Raw genomic sequence first — 21397 nt, 5'->3', positions numbered from 1 at the left:
GATGTTTATTTCTTTTACAAACGTACGATCAAAATCTACGGCATCCAAAAATAATTTGCACTATAAAGCCGTAGTGAAATGTTTATTACTACGGTTAGCGAACCCATTACAAAGTTATCTCGTACGCCACGAGATTTCCTCGTGGGTATTTAAATAGATGATACAGAACAATCGTCGGTTGCGAGACCGTAATAAGAACAAGGTCATCAGCTAATTAATTGTCTAATTCGATGTATTTGTTTAATCTAGATAGTACATTGTTTATCTTTACAGTTACGACATGAGTAGTGCCAGAAAAAAGAGTTTGTATCACAATTACATATAGCAATTGTTAACAGTCAAGCGTGATGTGTCGAAATGTCGTTTCTACTGCCAATTTTTGTAATTTCATTTTGCTTCGTTCGTTAAATCTGTTGCTATTTGCTCATCAGTTCAAATGTTCTCGTTATCATGCCAATTCATATTATTGCTTCTTATTCTTTACACACTAAGTATCAAAATAACTTCATTACTGTGAATGGCCACTTCCAGATGAACAGAAAAATCCTTATATTTGATACAGATTGAAACAATGAGTACGTGATATCGCAATTTCTTGATAATACAAGAGTTCTATTTCAGGCTAAAACAAATGATGGATAAAATATTCCCCATTATGAATAAGATAATATAATCGTTATCTTCATAATGAACTCGATATTACACTCACTTGAGCTCTTGTAAGTCACTGGCGGATATAGTTGGTGTATTGTCTATTATGAAGCAAATCCGAGTGCCAAGTGGCAAATACTAGGATATTCACACTATCCGACAACGATAACACTTATTCGCAACTACACTTAAATTGAATTCTAACGGGATGACTTTCATTGTTCGAGAACATTGTATCGAGAGCAAATCGATAACAGCAATGCAGTTTGAATCTAACGTGGTCAAATCCATTGATAACATAATAAGTAATATTGGAGAATGTTCTGAACTTTCTCTATAGTGCAAAAGTGTTATGTTTGGTTTGCGGTCCAATCATCTCAATCAAATCATGCTCCAACAAAAATTATTAAAAAATACACAAGTCTAGCCAATGTTAGCCAAATCCTCACCACAACAGATTTCGAGCTAGCAATAATAAAACTTTCTAATGAGAATTTTACCCAATTTTCGGTTTGTTTGGTTATACAATACGTTTCCATTAGCTTTTGTATATTCAACAATCTCTATTTTCGTGTTCGCATAACATTTTTGCAGTCCGCCATTGTAGTTAGAGGCCGTGACACAAATTCCAGTCAGAACTTAGTACCATAAGATACCATTAATGATAAGATCAGTCCAAACATTTACTAGAGGTAAAATCATAATTCTAAAGAGATTAATGTTGTATTGAGTAATTACGCTTTTTATACCAAAACCTGTTGGTTTTGAATGAAAGAAATAGAAAGTGCATACAGCTTTCCCACGCAAGTGGCATAAATTAGTTAGATAATAAAACCAGGTGATAATGTGGCGGTTGTAAACGTTGGTTTATTACCTGTTTGTCATAAAAATCTAATATGTGTTGTATACCTATTGTTATAAAGAACCATGATTTCAATATGGAAATCGTTAAGGGTGCTGATGGGCATGTAGTACTGACAAGATCCCCAAATGATGACTAAGCATTCAGTTCCAAACCAGAACTTTTTGCTAATATTTGCTCACTATCCCCTGTTTCGCCTGAATCAATATGGATGAATCCAGTGCTAAAGAAAGTAATATCAGTTCTAGCTCAGTATGTAGGTATTTAAATATATTCTGGGATTCACAAAGGCTCTATATCCTTTGACCAGTGGAACGTGAAGCTTCAAAAGATTATCGATACAAAAGGATTGAACAGGCATTGTACTGAAGTGCGAAAGCGGAACTTAGGGTTTTATTAATTTATGACGCAGTACCTGCAGAAAAGGGAAATTATTTACCCATGGGTGCGGAAAATTAGTTAGGAAATTCCAAAATACCTACTTTGTTGTACCTATTGGTGTATTCTCCTTTAACGAAAATAAATGTAATAAAAAAGATTTTCGCAATGAAACCCTTTTAACGCTTTAAAAATGTATGCCAGGGAACTCAACAGAATTAACCATACGTACATTTTTATTCTAGGAACGGCGATTAGCCGTATTCGGCGGTTAGGTCATTCGAAGGCCGGGGTTATCGGTCCGGATGTGCTTATGTGAAAACCATGATAAAACAACTAACCAACAGTTTGTGCGATTATTTTAATGTACAGTTAGGTATATTCGTGTGTATATTTTCACAAAAATTTTAAAGGTTTTATTGAGTATTGAAATCTGTTCAGACTCGATCTAATGTCATATCGATCATCGTTTGAGATATCGCGTGATAGTATAGCAAAATGTTTAATTTAAAAACAACCGGTTTTGTCTAATTCGCAGCGGTTTTTAAACTGTGTCATGTAATTAAGTATGCTATCTTTGTCATAATCTTCAAGCGTTTTATTGTTGTCAGGTCAGAAGGCCAATCGATCGCGACCTTTCACTTTGTTTCAAATCAATGCGGGTGCCAATTTTATGAAGCACGCAACTTTGTTATTTTATTTAGCACGAAACGTGTGCATTCAAAAAGTTAGTTAAACCTTCGCAAAGAACAACATGATCATTTAAAATGTATGTTTATTAATAACAGTAGTTCTCAAAATCGAGGCTTTCTGCATCTGCATGACATCATCCATAGTCCTTTTCGTAATCTCAGACCAAATGGTCCTCTTTGCTTTGAAAGCGCGTTAGAAACTGATATAAATGATGCAGTTTATTATGACAAAGTCTATGAACTATCGTGACACAAATTCCTTTAATCTGATTACGTAAGCGCTTGTCATCGGCCACATCTGGGCTTCCCGTTACAGACATAGTCGCTAGTGGGAGGTCGCGATGCACTTCGACCATATTAGCTTAGAATGGCGAACCTTTTTACGCGAAAGTCCACAAATAGGAGGCCCCTTTTCTGTTAATACCGATAACGGGTGTTCTTTAAGGAATTATTGTTTTTCGAATTGTAATGAGGTATGATACAGACACATAGATACAAAGCAATACCAGCCCGAACTGAGAATCTGTTTGATAATGTTGCTTAATAAATAACATCCATTATACCGTTGCATTCGCTTCAAATAAAGAAGCGACATTTAACCACACCTTCTGAAACAGACGTCAGACAGAGCATCAAGAATCAATTTGTTTAAATGTTACACCGCTTGAAGTGCCACAGGTCGAGATGAGCAGACGAACGTCCAATAAAATGAATTGTTGTTCGATCTGCCGTGAAGTCTCGATCTACGACTTCGATGCCACTTACAGACGTAAGAAGGCATTTAGTTTCTTGTTTACCTCTTTGCCGCCTTAAAGGAGATATCTCGTTACCTTATTTGTTTGCTTATTTCCACGACTCTTACCCGCCACTGCTTACATATAAACGAAGATTTTTAACGCTTCATTTTAATATTTCTGACAAAGTTCAAATCGTTTTTAGTGCCCTCAATATTATTTAACGTTGCTCCACCAACGTTCACTTCAATGATATTTTATCACCGAACTGTTGGAATTTGTGGTTCAAAATAAATGGCGAAATCTGCGAAGGGAACCATTAGTTCTAGAATGACATTCCGCCCGCAGACTTTATTAGCAGTATCAGTAAAAGGATCTCACAGGCGTCATTTACGTAGGTTTTGTGTTATGCAATCATTGTATTACACGTAGACCGACTATAAGTAGAGTCTTACATAAATGGAGTCTTCGTGAACGTTATCATGGAGTGCAGTAGCGCAAGGAAAAGGGGTTTAAATCTTCCGCCTAGAAACACTTATGGAGTAGCTTGAATTTTATCTACTACATTTAGCTTAAAATACGACTCAGTGTAAAGTTTTATTGTCTGAAATGCAACATCTACAACGTTGTATACTGTATTTACTTTTGTCAAAACTTATTAAGTTAGTTTATATAATTGCGCGTGCCCTATTTGTCTCCGTCTCCACCTACTTACTAACCCACAATTACCACAGACCGGCTCAACTTCTATTCGTTCCATGTAGTCCCCAATAGTAAAGTCGTATAAGCCTAGTGGATTACCCGAGAATTCTGGCATTTTCCTCGAAAATTTCACTAGAACAACAGTGAACAAAGTTTGACGTAACATTCGTTCATTTTTGATGCAGTTTTACAAAGTCTCATCCCCATGCGACGTGCTTGTTTGCAGTCAGTTATTGCATAACTCGTTTATTAACATTTATTTGCCGAACAGATGTTTCATGGTAAACTTGAATTTATTTTCATCAAACGGAATATGAAATATTTCACCCGTTGCTTTACCAATTTACATGTCAAGAGATTTGCACTTTCTGCTATGAGATAAAATCTTCCAAATGTCGAATATGAGCAGTGAAAGCGTTTCATAACATTTGTTATGTTTCAACGTTTATTTATAGATTTTGTAGAGCTTTAATAAGTTTTCTAAGAATGTTTTGCTAACAGATTTGATAATTCCGAGATTTAACAAACCCACAACATAATATTTTGTTGGAATAAGCGAATAAACATTTCCATGTCCACGAATTCCAATTTAATCTTGAATGTGGTCTGATATCACGTTCCTAATCTTAAACGAGAATCTTAGTACGGATACCAAGATCCGCAACTATTGTTTCCTGATTTACCGATCGGTTTGTGTGTACAACCCCAATATGTTCTCCCTTGCTTGCCATAAATCTTTTGTAACCGACATGCTGTTGTTTCAAGGGGCACAAAACATCCAGGACCATAAAAGACAGTTGTCCGATGATAGTATTAATGCTTACGGTGCGTGAACGATTGATTTGAAGGGTGCGGATTGTCTGGATTGGCGGGAAAAGTATTGAAAGGTTTTTGTTGATGTCAGTTGTGTAAACTAGGATTATCCATTCTTGGGTTTCTTCAAAAATGCGTTTTATTTAGATCCACGGCTGTGTAATAGTTTGTAGTCGTCAAGATGCAGTCTAATAAACATATCTGGTTTCTCTTTATTACAAAAGTCTCATCATGGATTTTATCTACGCCATCTTTATAGCACTGATTTAATCATCTCCTTCATAAAAGACAGCTACGTTTTATATCAATTTCTCCGTCATTCCAGTCTAGATAGCTAATGTTCGTCATTCTTTTTCATATTAGCTGTCGTCTGGGTCGAGCGATAAGACCTGAACCTGCTTGAAACACAATATATCACCTTACCACGGGACAGGGATTAAACGTGCTTGGCATGTCCAAAGACCCGCCGTTACCAACTTTATTCGAGGGTTAAGCTAACTACTAAAGGTTTTTGTGGCCGGTTGATTAACTCGATACGTTTCAAGTTCGATACACATTATGGAACTGAATACCTAAACCGATTTATCGCAACGATGTAAAAACCTTACCTTACCGTACCTTTCTGCAAATAACAAGGAGTATAGATATATATTCACGTTTGTGTTACACTTTATTAGTTCGCCACGTAACATGGTACGCATCCAAATAACGTCTAAATAGTATGTACCCCCGGCTTCCCCAGCCGCAATCTCTGTTGTAACGATGTTGCGCGCATCATAAAGCATCGTCTCAGATGTTCCCTCTCTTTTAGCTTTCGTCACCCTTGTTGACTGTATGTACTCCCCTCCCTTCTTAAATTAGCGTGCCAAAGAAACTTGACTGTAGAAATACAAATGTTTTACTTTTAGAATTCCATATCCGTTATTATTTTTTGTTCTTCTTCGATGGCAAACTTAACAATATAACCCAAAACTCGTTTTAAAGTATCAGTTTTTTACATTTACTACAGCAATATCGCAGCGCAGGTTCACTGAATGAGCCACCATAAAATGAAATAACGAATATCGGATCACGAAATGCAGAATTGCACTGTTCGTTAGTAATGAATGTTTATCACAAAAAAATAAAATAGCTTGGGGTTATTGTTCGGAAAATCTGATGCAAACCGCTGACGAAGCCAATTTGCAACGAACGCGGGTGTAAACCCCAGGATGATGGTAAAGCGACGCATAACGTGTCTACGTAAAATAGGTTAACCTATGGGCTTAAACTTGCTGACAGGGTTTTCTTGTTAATGTTCGCAACGTAAGCTTGTATAAAACAGGAAAGGTCTTATGTAAAATGTGAATGAAACGAATAAAAATACGTACGTAGAAAAGCAATAATGTTTTGTTGGAAAGATACAGTTTGGACTTTTCCTGCCTATGCGAAAAGTTATTCTGCACTTCAGAGGCGCGACTATTGCTGCCCTAATTAGGCTCCACCACAGCACTGTTAGAAGTGGAGTACATAAGTGTGCTAGCTGCACAACGCCCAAGAACTAGCTAGAGTTTGTCGAAAGTGCTAACTTTTCAAACGTACGCGATTTGTGTCATGAGGCAAACTAGACGATACATCTCACTGGAGCCGCTTTCCGTCTGAGACGTTATAAAATACAAGAGCTATAAAATATTTTATTGCCACGTTTCCCTACTAGCAGACCTGATGGGTGTCTGAAATTATTTTAACGCGTTAAAGACTGACTAACTTGAACGTTCTTATACTATTTAGGTCTTCGAAATTGCAAGCATCTGTATGTTGGAATATATGTTAAGAAAATCCCTCAAGTTATAGTCAATGTTATAAATGATCTGCAACTAGATATGCAATAGTTGCCACATGTTCCGTTTCCGTCCTGACTACGAATAGATATTGCGATTCTGCGGTTTAGACATGACTTGTTATGGACCATTGTTATTGCTTATGAGACTCCTGCAGAGCTGTTCAAGCTTCAGCAAGAGATACTCGAGCTTTATTGGAAGGGCTCTAACGGCTCATGACAATTTTAATTGGAAGTAATCTCAAGAAATCCCTTAGATGAAGCAACCTAATTGGAATTTCTTTGGAGGTTACATATGGGCTTTTTATTTTTGCTCTACTGTTTTGTTTAACAATCTTTATTTTGTGCGATCTTTTTATCCTCTATTACCGAACCTAAAACTTTTTGAAATAATACTTCTGTGTGGAAATATGTGGCTCCGCCTACTGAGCCTATTATCGAATATTTGATTTGCCCTCCTTTAGGACAGGAAAATATAAATCGGTCGCCTATTGTTCTAGTTTCACGATCCGATAAATGCGAGGGACTGTTTGCCTAAAGTCTGTTACGACTCGTGAATTTTAAAAGCGAAACGAAACATCTGTCTGTGATTCCAGCTATGGTTTATTTTTGGCTGCATTGTAGTATCCTATTTTGGAGGTGGGTTGGCTTTACCTACCAGTATTGAAAGGGTTTTGAATTGTTGATGTTTTGCCTTTGTCAAGAACTTTTAGCTGAAATTTGGATGCTATTTTTTCGTTCTCTGTATTTTAGAATCCTCCTATTCAGATATAATATCACGCCATTTTTTTTGCAATAACAGTCCATGAGGAGTAATTTTCACAATTGAAATGCTGTAACAGTCGCTGAACAAAAACTGCAAACTAGATTAGAATTTGAATATTCATTGCAATAGTCTCCATTCAACCACATTATCAGGAGTTGTGATTATCGTGTCTAACAAGCCACTCGGATGGGGTACCGTTAGCGAACCGGCCGCACCGGCGGTCACGGCCTCTGAATGCATTTTTTTTCTCACTAACCTACTAAGGAATCGTGTTAGCAGACAGGTTCTTCTAGTTCGTGAAGATGCCTGCTTAGTAGTTACGCTTCTATTAGATTTAGAACTTTGGTCCTCCCTTGGGTGTCATGTTTCAATTCGTAATTTGTATTTATGTGCGTCGTTCGATAAATTTATGCTTGGGTGGGACTTTGATTCAGGAAGAGTACTGAATGGACGATATTACCTATTATCCGTTATGTCTATTGGAAGGATTTTGGGGAATTACGGAAAATATATATAGGTAAACCTACGCAATAAACTCACTAGTAAGATTAAGACTACCTTTTCAGATTTACTCCTATTCTTTGTACAATTTTTGAGAGGCAAAAATGTAAGCCGGCTTTATTAACAAAAAGGAGTGTAGAAAATATAAAATACAAAAAGTCCTGTGTAAAATGATGTTGGCACAGCTTGCTCGTTGTTGTCGTGCTAACTGAATATAGGACTCTATACTTACTATGAAGAGTTATGCGTAGTGTCCATTCTTCGCAGCCGTTTCGGCGCCGAATAGTGCAGTTAACGCTTGGCAAATTTTCGTTTCGGAGACAGCAAAAAGTTTTTGGCTATTTTTGATCGTATTCAGATATCGGGCTTTTATAACCAACAATGTTCCAATTTCTGAGGATTACCTACTTTTTTACACATTTAATTAGTCAACCATATTTGTGATTCAACATTAAACATTAATCTCAATTTATGCGGCTTACATCGAGTTCACCCTCTGCTAAAACAAGGCACTCGACATATTTGATGTGATGTCAAAGTGTAAGCCAGGCATTTAAATCTTAATCTGATGTACGGCTTCAAATGTGATGCATTATTCATGAACACAGTGTAGATAGTAAAACAAATGAGTCAGTAAATTCATTAAACTTGTCTGTATACTGCACGTAACCGTTCCCTGGCCGCAAGCCAAACTACAATTCCCGAAATGCACTTAACTCGTAAAAAGTATCAAAAACGTTAGGCTAGGAGTTCACGGACCTATATAGACTTTTTCCGCCGTGGTACTGGCTCAATAGAATTGAAAAATAACACGAAGGACTACATGACGTGATTTACATAAAGCTTTCCTTGTTGCTGAGTTTGGATGCTTGGGCAATTAGATGGATTGCGAAGTCTGGCTGCCCGCATGCATGCTTCTATCAAATCGGGCGTTGGTTACTCTGTCGATATTTCTGCATATAAAACTCAGCGGAACAACACTGCGGAATCGTGAGTTACCCAATAAAAGCAGAACATTTACGGCACTGAAAATAATTTCGTGAGTTCCTACCTTGACTCGATGCACCATAATTCTTGAAAGAAAATAAGCGAAAAAGACACGACCGGGTCTGAAGTTTTTAATTTAGATGCAACTTTGGTGCCAGGACACGAGTCATTAGCTTTGCAATCATACTTTGTACGTTCTAATTGAGATGACCAGTATTTCTTTGATTACATACTGTCTTGATTGTCATTTGTTGGTTTATCTTAAACATGCCATTTTATGGCTAGGTGCGGTTTCACAAAGTACCTTTTAGCTTATTAAATACAGAGTGCATTGGGAGATCCAGATTGTAGGTATAATCTAACTTAACGGTGGCAAGCGCACTTAGCAGCCATGTTGCAGTATCGGAAGTGTATTAACTTAATCAGTGTTGCAGATCTATCTTGGATTAACCAATAAACAGAGTATTTAGTTGGGAAGTCCTTCCAAGTTGAGCTAGCGTGTTAATGCTGTATAATATCGCAATCTCGCCTTACTTGATATTGCAGTAGTATTGTAGTAGCAGCTTACTTTCTTTTGAGCTTATTTATGAATTCTTCGTATACTATCAAACAAAGGTCTACCCTTGAATGTATCTGGGTTCTATTAATATGCTTGTTCTGAAGTACAACCTCCCAATCACAGACTGTGCAGTATTATAAAGGATGCATATTTCCATTTGAAAATATGTGTTTGAAGTAAAATCGTGATTCATTTGTACAATTACCTGTTGACCTTAAACAGTAATAATTGAGTTTTACACGTTCGTATGTTATGCTTTATAATTGTTTCTGATTCATCGAATATGATTGTATCATGCTGGTTGACATCATCTGTAGCCGTTTGTTCCTAACCTATCCTTCCTTCAACGGATTTGTTAGCACTGGTTGTTACGTAACCCAAATTTTGCACGCGGATTGTTCTAATATTGTTTAAGTCTTCTTTACGTTTTTGGTTAGAGACTTTCCGTATAAGTCAATATGGTGATATGCAACATTCACATTGTTTGCATGTCTGTAACTCAATTTGTTTCTTCCAAAATACAGACTCAACAGAATTTCCTAAATTGATCCGGTTCAGTTTCTTCATTCAACTGCACATTCCATATTTTTAGAACCACTGGAAAATCACCTAATATCGCTTTTCACAATCCGTATTCCGTTGCCGAATACAATGACGTAAGTTCGCGTTCACCGCCGTTACTGCTGATAGGATAAATTAGATCAAATGGATTCCCATTTAAGCTGCTATGATTCGAAAATATTCTGGAAATATCTGAGAGTTATTTCTAGAGATTTATATGCAAAACACGAGTTGGACCGGTGTTATAAGCACGCAGCAGTTGAAAAGGTGAATGAGTGGGTTCCAGAAGATCTGTCCGTAATTGCTTAGGATTCTCGTGGGTTTGCTAAGGGTGAACTTCGACCCACGGCTGGAGCAATAAGATCCTGTGAAAGGAATTTATATTTTAGAATTTGAGCTTTTGAGGTATAAGTAAGTGGGCGGCACTTATTACGAGAGGCGGCTTGGAATATAATATCGTGTGTTTCATTAATCCTTCATTATGAGATAGGTATGTATTTTTTGTATGATCAGAATATACGTTATGACGGAAAATGTAATTTGAGACTAATGTTTGTTGTCATAATTATGACCCATGATTGATATGATTTTTATGAATGTAATTTTTTGGTCATTTGTGAATAGGATTGTCCTAATGCAAGAGATACGACTAAATAAATTTTTGATAGTTATGTTCCTTAATTATATCTCATTAGTTACTTGCTTTAGCACTTAGCTTTTTTATTATCATAATTATAATATTTTGAAACACAGCATGACGAATGTAGATTAAAATAATCTAGTTCATTTATCATAATAGCGAACTATATCTAGCTAGAGAGTAAATTATTCGTACTTTAGTGCAATCCTTACTTCATCAATCATTCTACTTGTGAAGTCAACACTAGAAATTCTCCTAGAGTAAGTATATTTTTTACGGTACCTAAGATAGCGGGTATATTAAATCACAATTCATCATTTTCACTTAAAACTTCCAGTAACAAATCATAGTCTTATCAGCTACCGATGAAACAGCCTCTCAATACATTGTTATTGCTATGTACTTAGTGCGGGGTATAACACTTGAACCGTTGGGTTTATACAATAGATTAAAATAACATTTGATAACGCAGCTGAGTCATGTTTCCAGTTAAAGTTAATAAAAATAAGTGAATACTTGGTGTTAATACTTTTTATACGGTACCTACATTTTAACCGTCAAGTTATTGTAAATTCAGAAAATGGTAAGGGAATAAATACTTAGAGGACTCAATATGATATCAATATCTAGAAATGTGGTTCTTTACATAGGTTTTAGTAAAAAAATATTTGTATGAAGCGCATAATCAATTTGAATACGAGTACATAATTGTCAAATTCTTCTAGGCGAATTCTTCTTTCTTATTCTTCATGAACGCGTCATCGTAAATGTTCAAATCACGTTTGTAAAACAAGTGACTGTACGCACTGTTTATTGTACCATTCAATTGGCTTTCCGAAGGAAATGACGTGGAAATGTGTAACGCCCTAGGCGTTGACCCGACGGAAATAGAAGGGCGACCCCGATGCTGACGAGGTGGTTCTGGACCCTGTGACAGTGTGGCGCCACCCTTATTTTGGGGTTAGGGCAGTAGGGAGCACCTTCGTTTAACTGTTCGATGGATATCTTGACTTGGTTTGGGTTTCGTAGATATTGAATTCCAAATTTTTGGGAGGTCCTATGTCGCCCAAGTTGATCCCTTCCGAAACTTGCGAATAACCGAAGTAGAAATGAATGACCTAACTGCAGTCATAAAGATAAGATATCCTTGAATTTAACTTATCCAGTTTCCAGTGCACTAACGACTCACTGAACTGAGTCTAGTTCTAATTGTCCATCTCTTCCTCATTCTTGCCTACTGGGTTTATTACGTCATCTAGCTAATGTTCTTTATCATTCGTTGCTATGTTACACTTCGCCGAGTTATGCGTTACGAATGTAATATTACGTCATTCAGTATTGTTTCGAAGGTACCACGGATTAGTTTATTCAGCGGTGCATCAACAATTCAAAAGCGTACCTTTTTTGGAACGGAATTGAAGTAATATTTCATCGCGGCACGGGTGGCTGATATTGCATCCGAAATTACGTAGTTTTGTTTGTTTTTAAAACTAAAGGTTATGAGTTCAACTCAGAGGGTCTGAAGAACAAGGTGGTGTCAGTATTTTCCAAACTAGCCGGTTTATTGGCAGTTACACAAACGAAATTACGATCTTCAATATCAAATAAAGGTTTTTGCTTTGGAACGCGATCTTTTCACTTCTAAATTTAGTATCTCCTTTCAGTTTTCAGACCGACAATGAACTTCGATGGATTGTCGAAAACCTTTCACTCGAGTGACGTCAGCCGTCTTGATCTTGAAACCGTTTGAAGTGCCCTTTGAAATCTTAGACCGTCTTGTGTCACCTTTAGAAAAAATATAGAATACAAATTGCGATTTCATGTGTGTTTCAAGCACAGTTGTGTGACACCTGACGTGTTTACAAACTGCTGCAAGTTACGACTTAAAGTTGCAAAAGTTTCCAGCTTAGATCACGCGTGCTGTGCCAAAATTGTTGTGTGAATGGTTGTTAGTACTTCTGACTTCTGACACTTTTATTGTTTAACCAGCTTGAAAAATCTCTTGTCTGCGACAGAGAATTAGTAGTTGTGACAGTTAGATAAAGAATGATACAGATTTTGACAAACGACTTAGCTTTTTTCATGTTAAAGGTTTCTGCTGTTCTTTAGCTGTTGTTTTTATGTACAACGAAATTATAGGAGATTGTAACATTACCCCTTTGAAAATATAACTAGGCGCCCTTGCAGACATTCAAGCATCATTATTTAGACACAGCCTTTCAAACGTAGTGACATTATAGATATACGGTGCGACCCAATTCAGGGACGTAGGGTTCCGTGTGCGGATCGCGGGCAAACCCTCGTTTCGCTTTTATGATGCCGTGGCACGCCGTTAAACCTTTATTTTGTTTATCGACCAAATACCTATAGTGGGTATCGCGTCAATCGACCTCTCCTTTCCCTTAGTTATGATCAATCCGGTTTGCATCCTAACGGTTCCTCTCACTTCTGATACTGGCAAATATTGCATTGTCGCCTGGTACCGTTTTTGTCATATCAGTTCTGGTTTTGAGGCTTCCCATTGTCTGATGTTGGGATCAATTTTCTTTATCTTATGCTTTTATTTTGATCAGCAAAGTAAGCGAATCAATTTCATGTATCTTAGTATCGCCTGCGTTCACATAATCATTTCTCAAGTTTTTCATCAGAGAATTCTAGTCTCATACTACATAAAATGTGGTAGATGGCATTTACTTTACCTACATGTCAGTGCCTCTTGTTCTACTAGTTAGATCTAGATTCCATTGCGGCCCGACCTGATCAATTAATGTCAATGTCCACGTTTCCTATTCCTACGCAGATAAATTGTTTCATCTGCGGGCTCTTAATAAGAATTTCCTTTGACATAAGTATGCTGAATTCATTGTTGGGACCTAATCAAAGATCTACGAATTTTAGTTGATTGGAGTTTCAAGTGTGCTGTTTTTCAAACCTTTGCAATCCAAACCATCCCGTACAAATTGCCGTTTTCATATATTAGCAATCTTGAACCGTAAGAAACATGACGAGTTCAGAATTGGTTATACCTACACACGCATTTCTTATTCCATTGCCATTCTCGTCATGCTTAAGTTAATGTTTCGTTGACACGTTTATTTATTTACCATTCACGTTTCATGAATATTCGAGGTTTTTCATTGCGAAAAATACCATTTGAATAGCAATCATTTCTATAAATTCTGATGAATATTTTGAGTGGTTATCTGGCGTCAAAGGCGTTTCAACGTAAACGTAATTGCTTCGTCGAAGCGTGGGATCTTTACATTCAGTATTGGAAGACTAATTTGTTTTTGTAGTGATTTGATTGAATGGGTTTCTTTATCTGTTGTGTTTGATACGGCTATTTTTTGGTTTTGTATGCAATTAAGCCTTCCAACTAACGATTTATCTATTCTCTCATTTTTATAGTTTTTGCTAACGAAAACGCTGGTCGAGAATAAAGCCCAAACAAAATAGGAGTAATAAATTACAACACCACACAAGCCCGTTACACTTCATTAAACAATATTCATAGCTCCCTTTTCCTTTGCTCATATAAAAATATCTTACACCAGTCTATTATGTTTCACACTTTCGTTCCGATTCGTATAGAATACATTCAACATTTCTATGACAATATGTTGGTAATATACGAGAACAATGAAACATCGGAACAGTATATGGTGTAACTGTGGATTCTGTCACGTGCTGAATTACACGTGTTCTCAAGAATGTCTGTTGATTGGGATATATGGACACGAGACATCTGCCACAAATGACATGTTGGCCACGATCACTCCGTTAAGAGTGCTATCGAGATGATGATTATGCTAAAACATACATTAATCGATGAAGCTAAAGACAGACCCTTGAAGCATCTGCAATAAACAAAAAATGTTTGCAATCTAAACTTGGTTTTAGTTACCGCCTGATATGGATGTCTTTTCAATCAAGATGTAAATAAATTCTCTCCCACAGAAAATGCGTGAACAATACACCTATGTGAAAGTAATCGATTCACAAAGGGAATGAAGAATATTGCATTATACATTTTGCCGTCTTTTCGTGTCACACCAACGGTATGTTTAACACCACTTTAGATATTAAATTCTAAACGTGTTGCGACTAATGTGCATTTGTACACGACACAACAAACATGTTTCAGTTGCCTGTTATTGTCTGCCCAACACATGAAAAATGCATTATTTCTACCATTCTTGGTATAACATTGATTGTAATTATAGGGTTTGTAGTCATAACGTTCGTCATAATTATTGGGTTTATAAGAATAATGACTAAAATGTATATGTCATGAAAAAAAGATGATAATTTGGAAAGAGTTCCACTATATTTACATGAGTTAAATATTGTTGCTCGTATCTTTTGCTGAACTCCTAAAGGACTAAAAGAATTTACTATTATCTCGCTCATCAGCTTGTAATAACATTAAGGCAATGGTACAAAAATGGGAGTTATTCCCAATTTGTCATTAGTACCGATTGGTCACCAACTATTTTTTCCATACACCAAATCCCAATTGGTCATTCGAGCAAAATAAATAATTTAATATTTAAATTTTGAGTTCCGATTCGTCCCCCGCATAAAATTTCACGTATCAGAGTACCGTCAGAAATAAAAGTGTTAGAAGAAATTTTAAATGAAAAACTTCGATGTAGGTAAAGTATAGCTCTCATATAAATATAATAAAATTTACATTAAAACACAGGTGAAGACAACTTGGGCATTTTATAAACCCGAAAATGTGACTCGATACTTTTTGTGCCGGTAACAAAAGTACCAGGGGCCCATAACTAGCAAAGAGATTGTATACATAAAAATGATGAATGATGGTGTAAATTGGTATGTTTATCTACAATTAGGAAAAAAACGTAAAATCCTGACACTCTTGACTGCTATACTCCTTTAAGTTATGCGGTCCTAGTACACGGTGGGCAGTTCCATGGACACTCGTTGATTGGTATATTACTCATCTGATTTATGCGATCCTGGTATTTTGGTTTTGGCCGTGCGGTGTGTGACGCCGTTGAAATCGCGATTTTATTAATAGCGTCTTGCCATATTCGGAAAAAACATAACCAAAATAAATAAAAAAAAAACATATTACAATATTGTAAAGCTTATCTTGTTGACAGTACTTTTTACAAAATAAAGTACGGATGACCAATTGGGACTAAGCAAAATAAAATATTTTATTGAATGACCAACTGGGACACGTTTTTTATGGATGCCAAATCACTAAAATGACGAATCGGGCATAACTCAAAAATGGCCTGTGATCTAATAGACAGAAATAATCGTGACAAATAAACGAGTTGGCAATTCATTCCACGCCTTTTATCCCTCCATTCTCCCCTCGGCAGTTGCTATTTTTCTTCCTAAACTAATTCTGTTCGACAATTTAGCCAGCCGATTTCAGATTCAATAGAGGTTTTCCCGTTTCAGTAGAAAAATAATACGTTGACAATTTGCATATCTTAAGCTTTAGTCGCAAAAAATATTTTTTATTAATAGACTGGTTGGCTGCCAAATGTAAACATCCTGTAGAGTTAGTACCAATTTTCGACCTACAAATAATTTTGACCTTTTTGCACCAATCTGACCTTTCGTAGCAAGTTTCTTAGAATTATGTGCCCTTTACCGATTGTCGTGTAATTGTCTATACTCAGTTTGTCTGCGTTTAAACTAGGTCTGATACGGATAATACTATTTCTGAAACTAGCGTCTTCTGAAATTGAGAGACGGTTGCCCCTTTCAACGCGAAGAGCAATCTGAATTTGTAGCGCTCTTACTTAATCAAGACTAGTCTAAGAACGGAGAGTTCTTGGAACGTGCCTGACGGTCCCGGAATAATCAGGACAATTCGTTTTATTCCATGTTTATCCTTTAAAGATGGTCGTAATCTTTGTTAAATGTCAGGTCTTAACTTTTGGGAGATTTGAGAGGTTTCAACTTTGGGAGAAAAACTTGGAAATTCTAATTTTGGGTTTCATTTTTGGTCTCCATACCGTACGGTGTTATTGATTTTTTCAAAAGACAACGCAGGATAAGATCAGGACGTATGCTGAAATGAGAAACATGTACTTTGGAATTCGATAAAATAACAGGTAAAACACGCGTGTCATAGATTCAGTTTGTGGATAGATCAAAGTTGAAGACATAAATGGTTATCTAATAGAACCAGCTCAAGATATCAGCTACAGGTCTTGTCTATATTTAGTTCGTCTTAACTTAGCATTTAGGGCATAGACTGTCTTGAAGGTAGGTGTTGCATGTGGGATGTTGATGTAATAGCTGGTTTCCTTGCTTAGAACGTTGTTATTAACGCCCGGTATCTGTGAAATGAATCGTTTCCAGTTAATGCTGTTGGTTGTGATTTGAAATTTAGATTTAAATCGATGAATTTTAGCATTTATTATTGGATACATTTTAACATTTACCTATTTTCTGGCGGATTTTAATCGATTGCTTGTTTTTTAAATCGAAGAAGCAGCAGGGAGTTACAAACTGATTTGGGAGAATAATTCACATAATACGAAAAGAAAGAATTCAGACACAACTTTTGTATGATTAAATGGCTGCCTGGAATCAATTGCGAATTGCACAAAAATCTATAAAGGTATCAGTGAATGGCATTGAAAATAAAATAGCGTGTGTTGTACCCTATTAAACGTACATTTAAATAAACGAGGGTGTTCACTATGATAGACGGTTTCCGATAGCGTAGGTACCGTCGCCCCGATTCTATGTTGATTGATGATAACGTTGAATGCATTAACACAGATCATTGATAGGACGATGTAAAACATTTTGTTCGATATAAAGATATGATAGTACTTTGATAGTTATGGGTCTTAAAAAATTAACTCACAGAAGCAATTTGTCTTTTCATATTACTACTTCAAAAGTTTGTGTCTCATTCGTGAATAATAAAGGGTTACTTAGAAATAATTAAACTTCTGGTTACATTAGTAATCATTCAACCTCTGCCCTCAGGTGTTTGGGAGATTAATTTCGCCCAAAGATGGTTGAAATTGCTCCATGATTTACAATCCTTCATTTCCAAGATTTGGGATATTTCCAGAATTCGGATCAATTGTGAAGTTCTATTTAACAAGCGTAAATTGAACAGTAATCTCAGGTAAAATTGGAATCTTTGACGTCATCGCGGCAAAGATTGGGGTTAAAGTAAATCGTTTCTGATTTAGAGGTACTTACCGGGAGACCAGTGTGTTTTGCGAAATATATTTTAAAAACGTCTGTCTCCTTTTTGGAGTTTTGTTTCGAATTGTTAATAAGCAAGATTATCGCAACAAGAATGAATGTAAGCATGGGTGCGCAATTAAGGCATCCAGTTAAAAATGGTGGACCTTAGCTCTTTAGAAGGATACAGTAAATCAATTATGTATAGTGCGAACACAGTGCATCGGATGTTTTTGTAGGCCATGTTATCACTTAACTTGTTAACAATGTATAGTGTATAAAATATGTGATTCAGATTGCGGAAACTTTGTATAAAGCTCTAACATTCGTACAGTGGACGAGCAATTTATCATCCTTGTGTAGAAATGGAACGGTGATCTTTTAAGGCTGAACAAAGCTTTGAGCTCTATCCTTACTATGCCTAGAATCCTACGTAGTAATGGATGAGAGTCGGGCCATCAAGCAATTTACATAATCCAGACTGAAATTGACGATGACACGTCCCCAATACATTTGAAATGACGAAGGAGAACATGTCCTCTAAGTTTCGACCGCTAACTTATTTCATTAAACTTGGATCCTGATAGGCAACATTGCCAAATTGGTCCATCGAATCTCTGCAAACATTTTTAGTGAGCTCTCAAGATTTTCATTCTCTCCCTGATAACTTGTGACTCGTAAAATATGTTTTTCGCTGATTTTCGTTTTCGCTTTGATAATATTGGAGATCTACTATCTTGACACGCTTCGTCGTAAAATAAGTATGTAGCATGATGAAAATGTGTTTTTCGAGCTTTATTCTTCAGTTTATAGGAATACCGAATACGAGTACGATCATAAGATTGGTCATTTCACAATATTGGCGGATCTGCAATGATATTATTATTATCGTGAATGCAGACTGAAACTTGTTTACGCAGTCAATAGTGTTTGTTAAACTCCACAGTCTGCCGTTCTTTATAACCATTAATCAGAATTAAAATAGGGTCAAACTCGGCAAACAATAGATCTAGTTGACTTTATTAGGGAAGTACCCTTCAACTCTACAGTTGTTAACTTCTGGAGTGCTTTAGCAGTTTGTACCGACTTCCGTAACCGCGCTTCAGTTGGTAAATTAAAACTTGAGTCTCTCGAAATTGATTTTCAAGAACAAACAAATTGAATGATATCCGTTTATAGTTCTGCTTTGGTAGAATGTAGAATGGATGTTGTTCTTGAGATTGAGAAATTGATTGTTATTTTGGCTGTTGTTTGTTTGGAGAAACGGTTTTTAAGATAACAACCCGAATTATTCTTTGCTGAATGAAATTGTTTTGTTGAATTTGAAGTTTTTCTTTTCGAAGAAAAATATTAAACATTGTTATATTTGTGTGGAGTGCACTTTTGTGGTCACAATAGCAACGGCTTAAAGCTTTAAATCCTTGGGCTGGCTAGCTTTATTGGGATTTTCCATTTGGATTTTCTCAGTAGGTACAGTCAACTTCAGGTCAGTGGTAACAGTTTTATAGGAAAATCGTACTTATTACTATTGAGTTAAGGTGCATGACAGTTACCACTGATGTGCGGTCTACCGTACCAGTTCAGCGTTTCGATCAATTGATGACGATGCTTATACACATAAAATTAATAGCTTTCTTTTCCTTATTCCAGTTGTGCGGTTGAGGAGAGTTCAGCACAATGGGGAAGCTGCTGTCAAAAATCTTCGGTAACAAGGAGATGAGGATATTGATGCTGGGCCTCGATGCTGCCGGGAAGACTAGTATCCTTTTACAATACTACATTATTACTACATCGTCTAGTTAAAGATGGTAAAGGATTGCCATCGGGGTCTTACAAGGTTGGGTATGAAAATGTATGGGTAATACGATATATTCTCAAAATTCTGATGAAGATATATCGACAGTCATGTTCCAATTGAAATCACAGCTATAATTAAATTTACTACGGAAACGATACTACGATTTCGTAAACCATAAATATTTAGATGCAAACTTAACTGGTTTTACGTTTCGATTTTACGGCGCCATAGATACTCTCATTTATAACATCGTAAACACGGTTCGTATAGCAATGAACGTACAGACTCGGGGCTACACCTCGACAGATAGTGTGGACTCTAATGAAACTACCAAGATAAAGAAAACAGAGGTCTCAATGCTAACCGTAAAGAATGACTCAGTAAAAGTAGTACATGATTAGATGCAATTTACGATTGCGGAGTACCCAAATATAATGTGTCCTGTAGTCCGAATACAAAGTCGTCAATGTATAAATTATATACGACCTAGCCTCACAAGGAAGTCCATTGTAAATCTTCCATGAAGTATCCAAACGTCAATTGTGAACCTTTTGAATGTAACTGTACAGTAACCCAATGATGTAAGAACATTAATTCCTTAAAATAAACCTACAGCTATTTTATATAAATTAAAATTAGGTCAGTCAGTCACAACGATACCTACGGTCGGTTTCAACGTTGAAACTGTTACGTATAAAAACGTCAAATTCAACGTATGGGACGTTGGGGGGCAGGACAAAATACGACCATTATGGAGGCATTACTATACAGGTGTGTATTATTTATTTATTTTTAGTTGTATAATGGGGGTACGGTGGGACACGCTACACAAGAAAATGTGACATCTGTAAAAAAATGTGGAAATCAAATAAGGATACGAATATAACACCCTAGACAGATCCCTGTTCCTAATCTACGTTGATGATTTTCTTGAACTCTCATGAGAGATTCTTACCTCTCTCGGCATGAGTAGTTTTCTTCCATTAATCGGTTGAACTGCCACACAATCATTTCCTACCTTATCAGCTCTATCTTTGGATCTTTCAACTAGAGTATATTCTATTATTCTTAATAACACTGCATCATCATCATGAATATTTACATTTTATTTTAGGACTACCGTCAAACATATATATTGAAGTCTCCATTTAAATGTTCCAGGCACTCAAGGTCTAATATTCGTGGTGGACTGCGCGGACCGGGACCGCATCGACGAGGCGCGCCAGGAGCTCCATAGAATCATCAACGACAGGGAGATGCGTGACGCCATCATCCTCATCTTCGCCAACAAACAGGACTTGCCTGATGGTATGGTTTAGCATCAGTCTATTGTCCCAATGCAGGGCAGGGCAGAAGCGCTTCTCATATAGAGAGAAGGAATGAGCCTCCAACACCACGTTTTTGCTCAAGGCGGATTGGAAGACTAGATTCCCCTCACCTTTATTGGTTACTTATGGCTACATCGTATAAATGCTATTATTACCGATCTACCATTATTGGACCTGTAGTAACTAGGTTCAGTACCAGCCTTTGCTGCTATGGCGAATTTCAAATTGAAAGAGAAATTGGGGGCATTCCCCCAGTATAACATTCGCATTTCCATAACTAATTTATGCATTTTGTCTGATCTGGAAATCGGCAAGAGATACCGGAATAGTCTCCTCATACCTGGGAAAGTCAGTGGTCAATTCTTAGAGATTGATTGACGACAAAGTTTTGGACGCTCAATTAATC

The 21397-nt window shown here is 36.6% G+C and overlaps 1 protein-coding gene across 2 annotated transcripts in view; it reads left to right on the top strand.

Annotated features, from left to right (window-relative positions):
• The window catches only part of LOC110372890 (ADP-ribosylation factor 6), a 45402-nt gene that overhangs the window by 22428 nt on the left and 1577 nt on the right, over positions 1-21397 (top strand). For both annotated transcript variants that reach the window (XM_021329904.3, XM_021329906.3), the window contains exons 3-5: positions 19516-19624; positions 20279-20434; positions 20825-20971. In XM_021329904.3, coding sequence (XP_021185579.1) covers positions 19543-19624; positions 20279-20434; positions 20825-20971 — 385 coding nt within the window. In that variant the 5' untranslated portion in view covers positions 19516-19542. The remainder of the gene's footprint in view (positions 1-19515; positions 19625-20278; positions 20435-20824; positions 20972-21397) is intronic.

The sequence above is a fragment of the Helicoverpa armigera genome, chromosome 3, assembly GCF_030705265.1.
Source record: "Helicoverpa armigera isolate CAAS_96S chromosome 3, ASM3070526v1, whole genome shotgun sequence".
NCBI classification, from domain to species: Eukaryota; Metazoa; Arthropoda; class Insecta; order Lepidoptera; family Noctuidae; genus Helicoverpa; species Helicoverpa armigera.
This window is presented reverse-complemented; position numbering and strand designations above follow the sequence as displayed.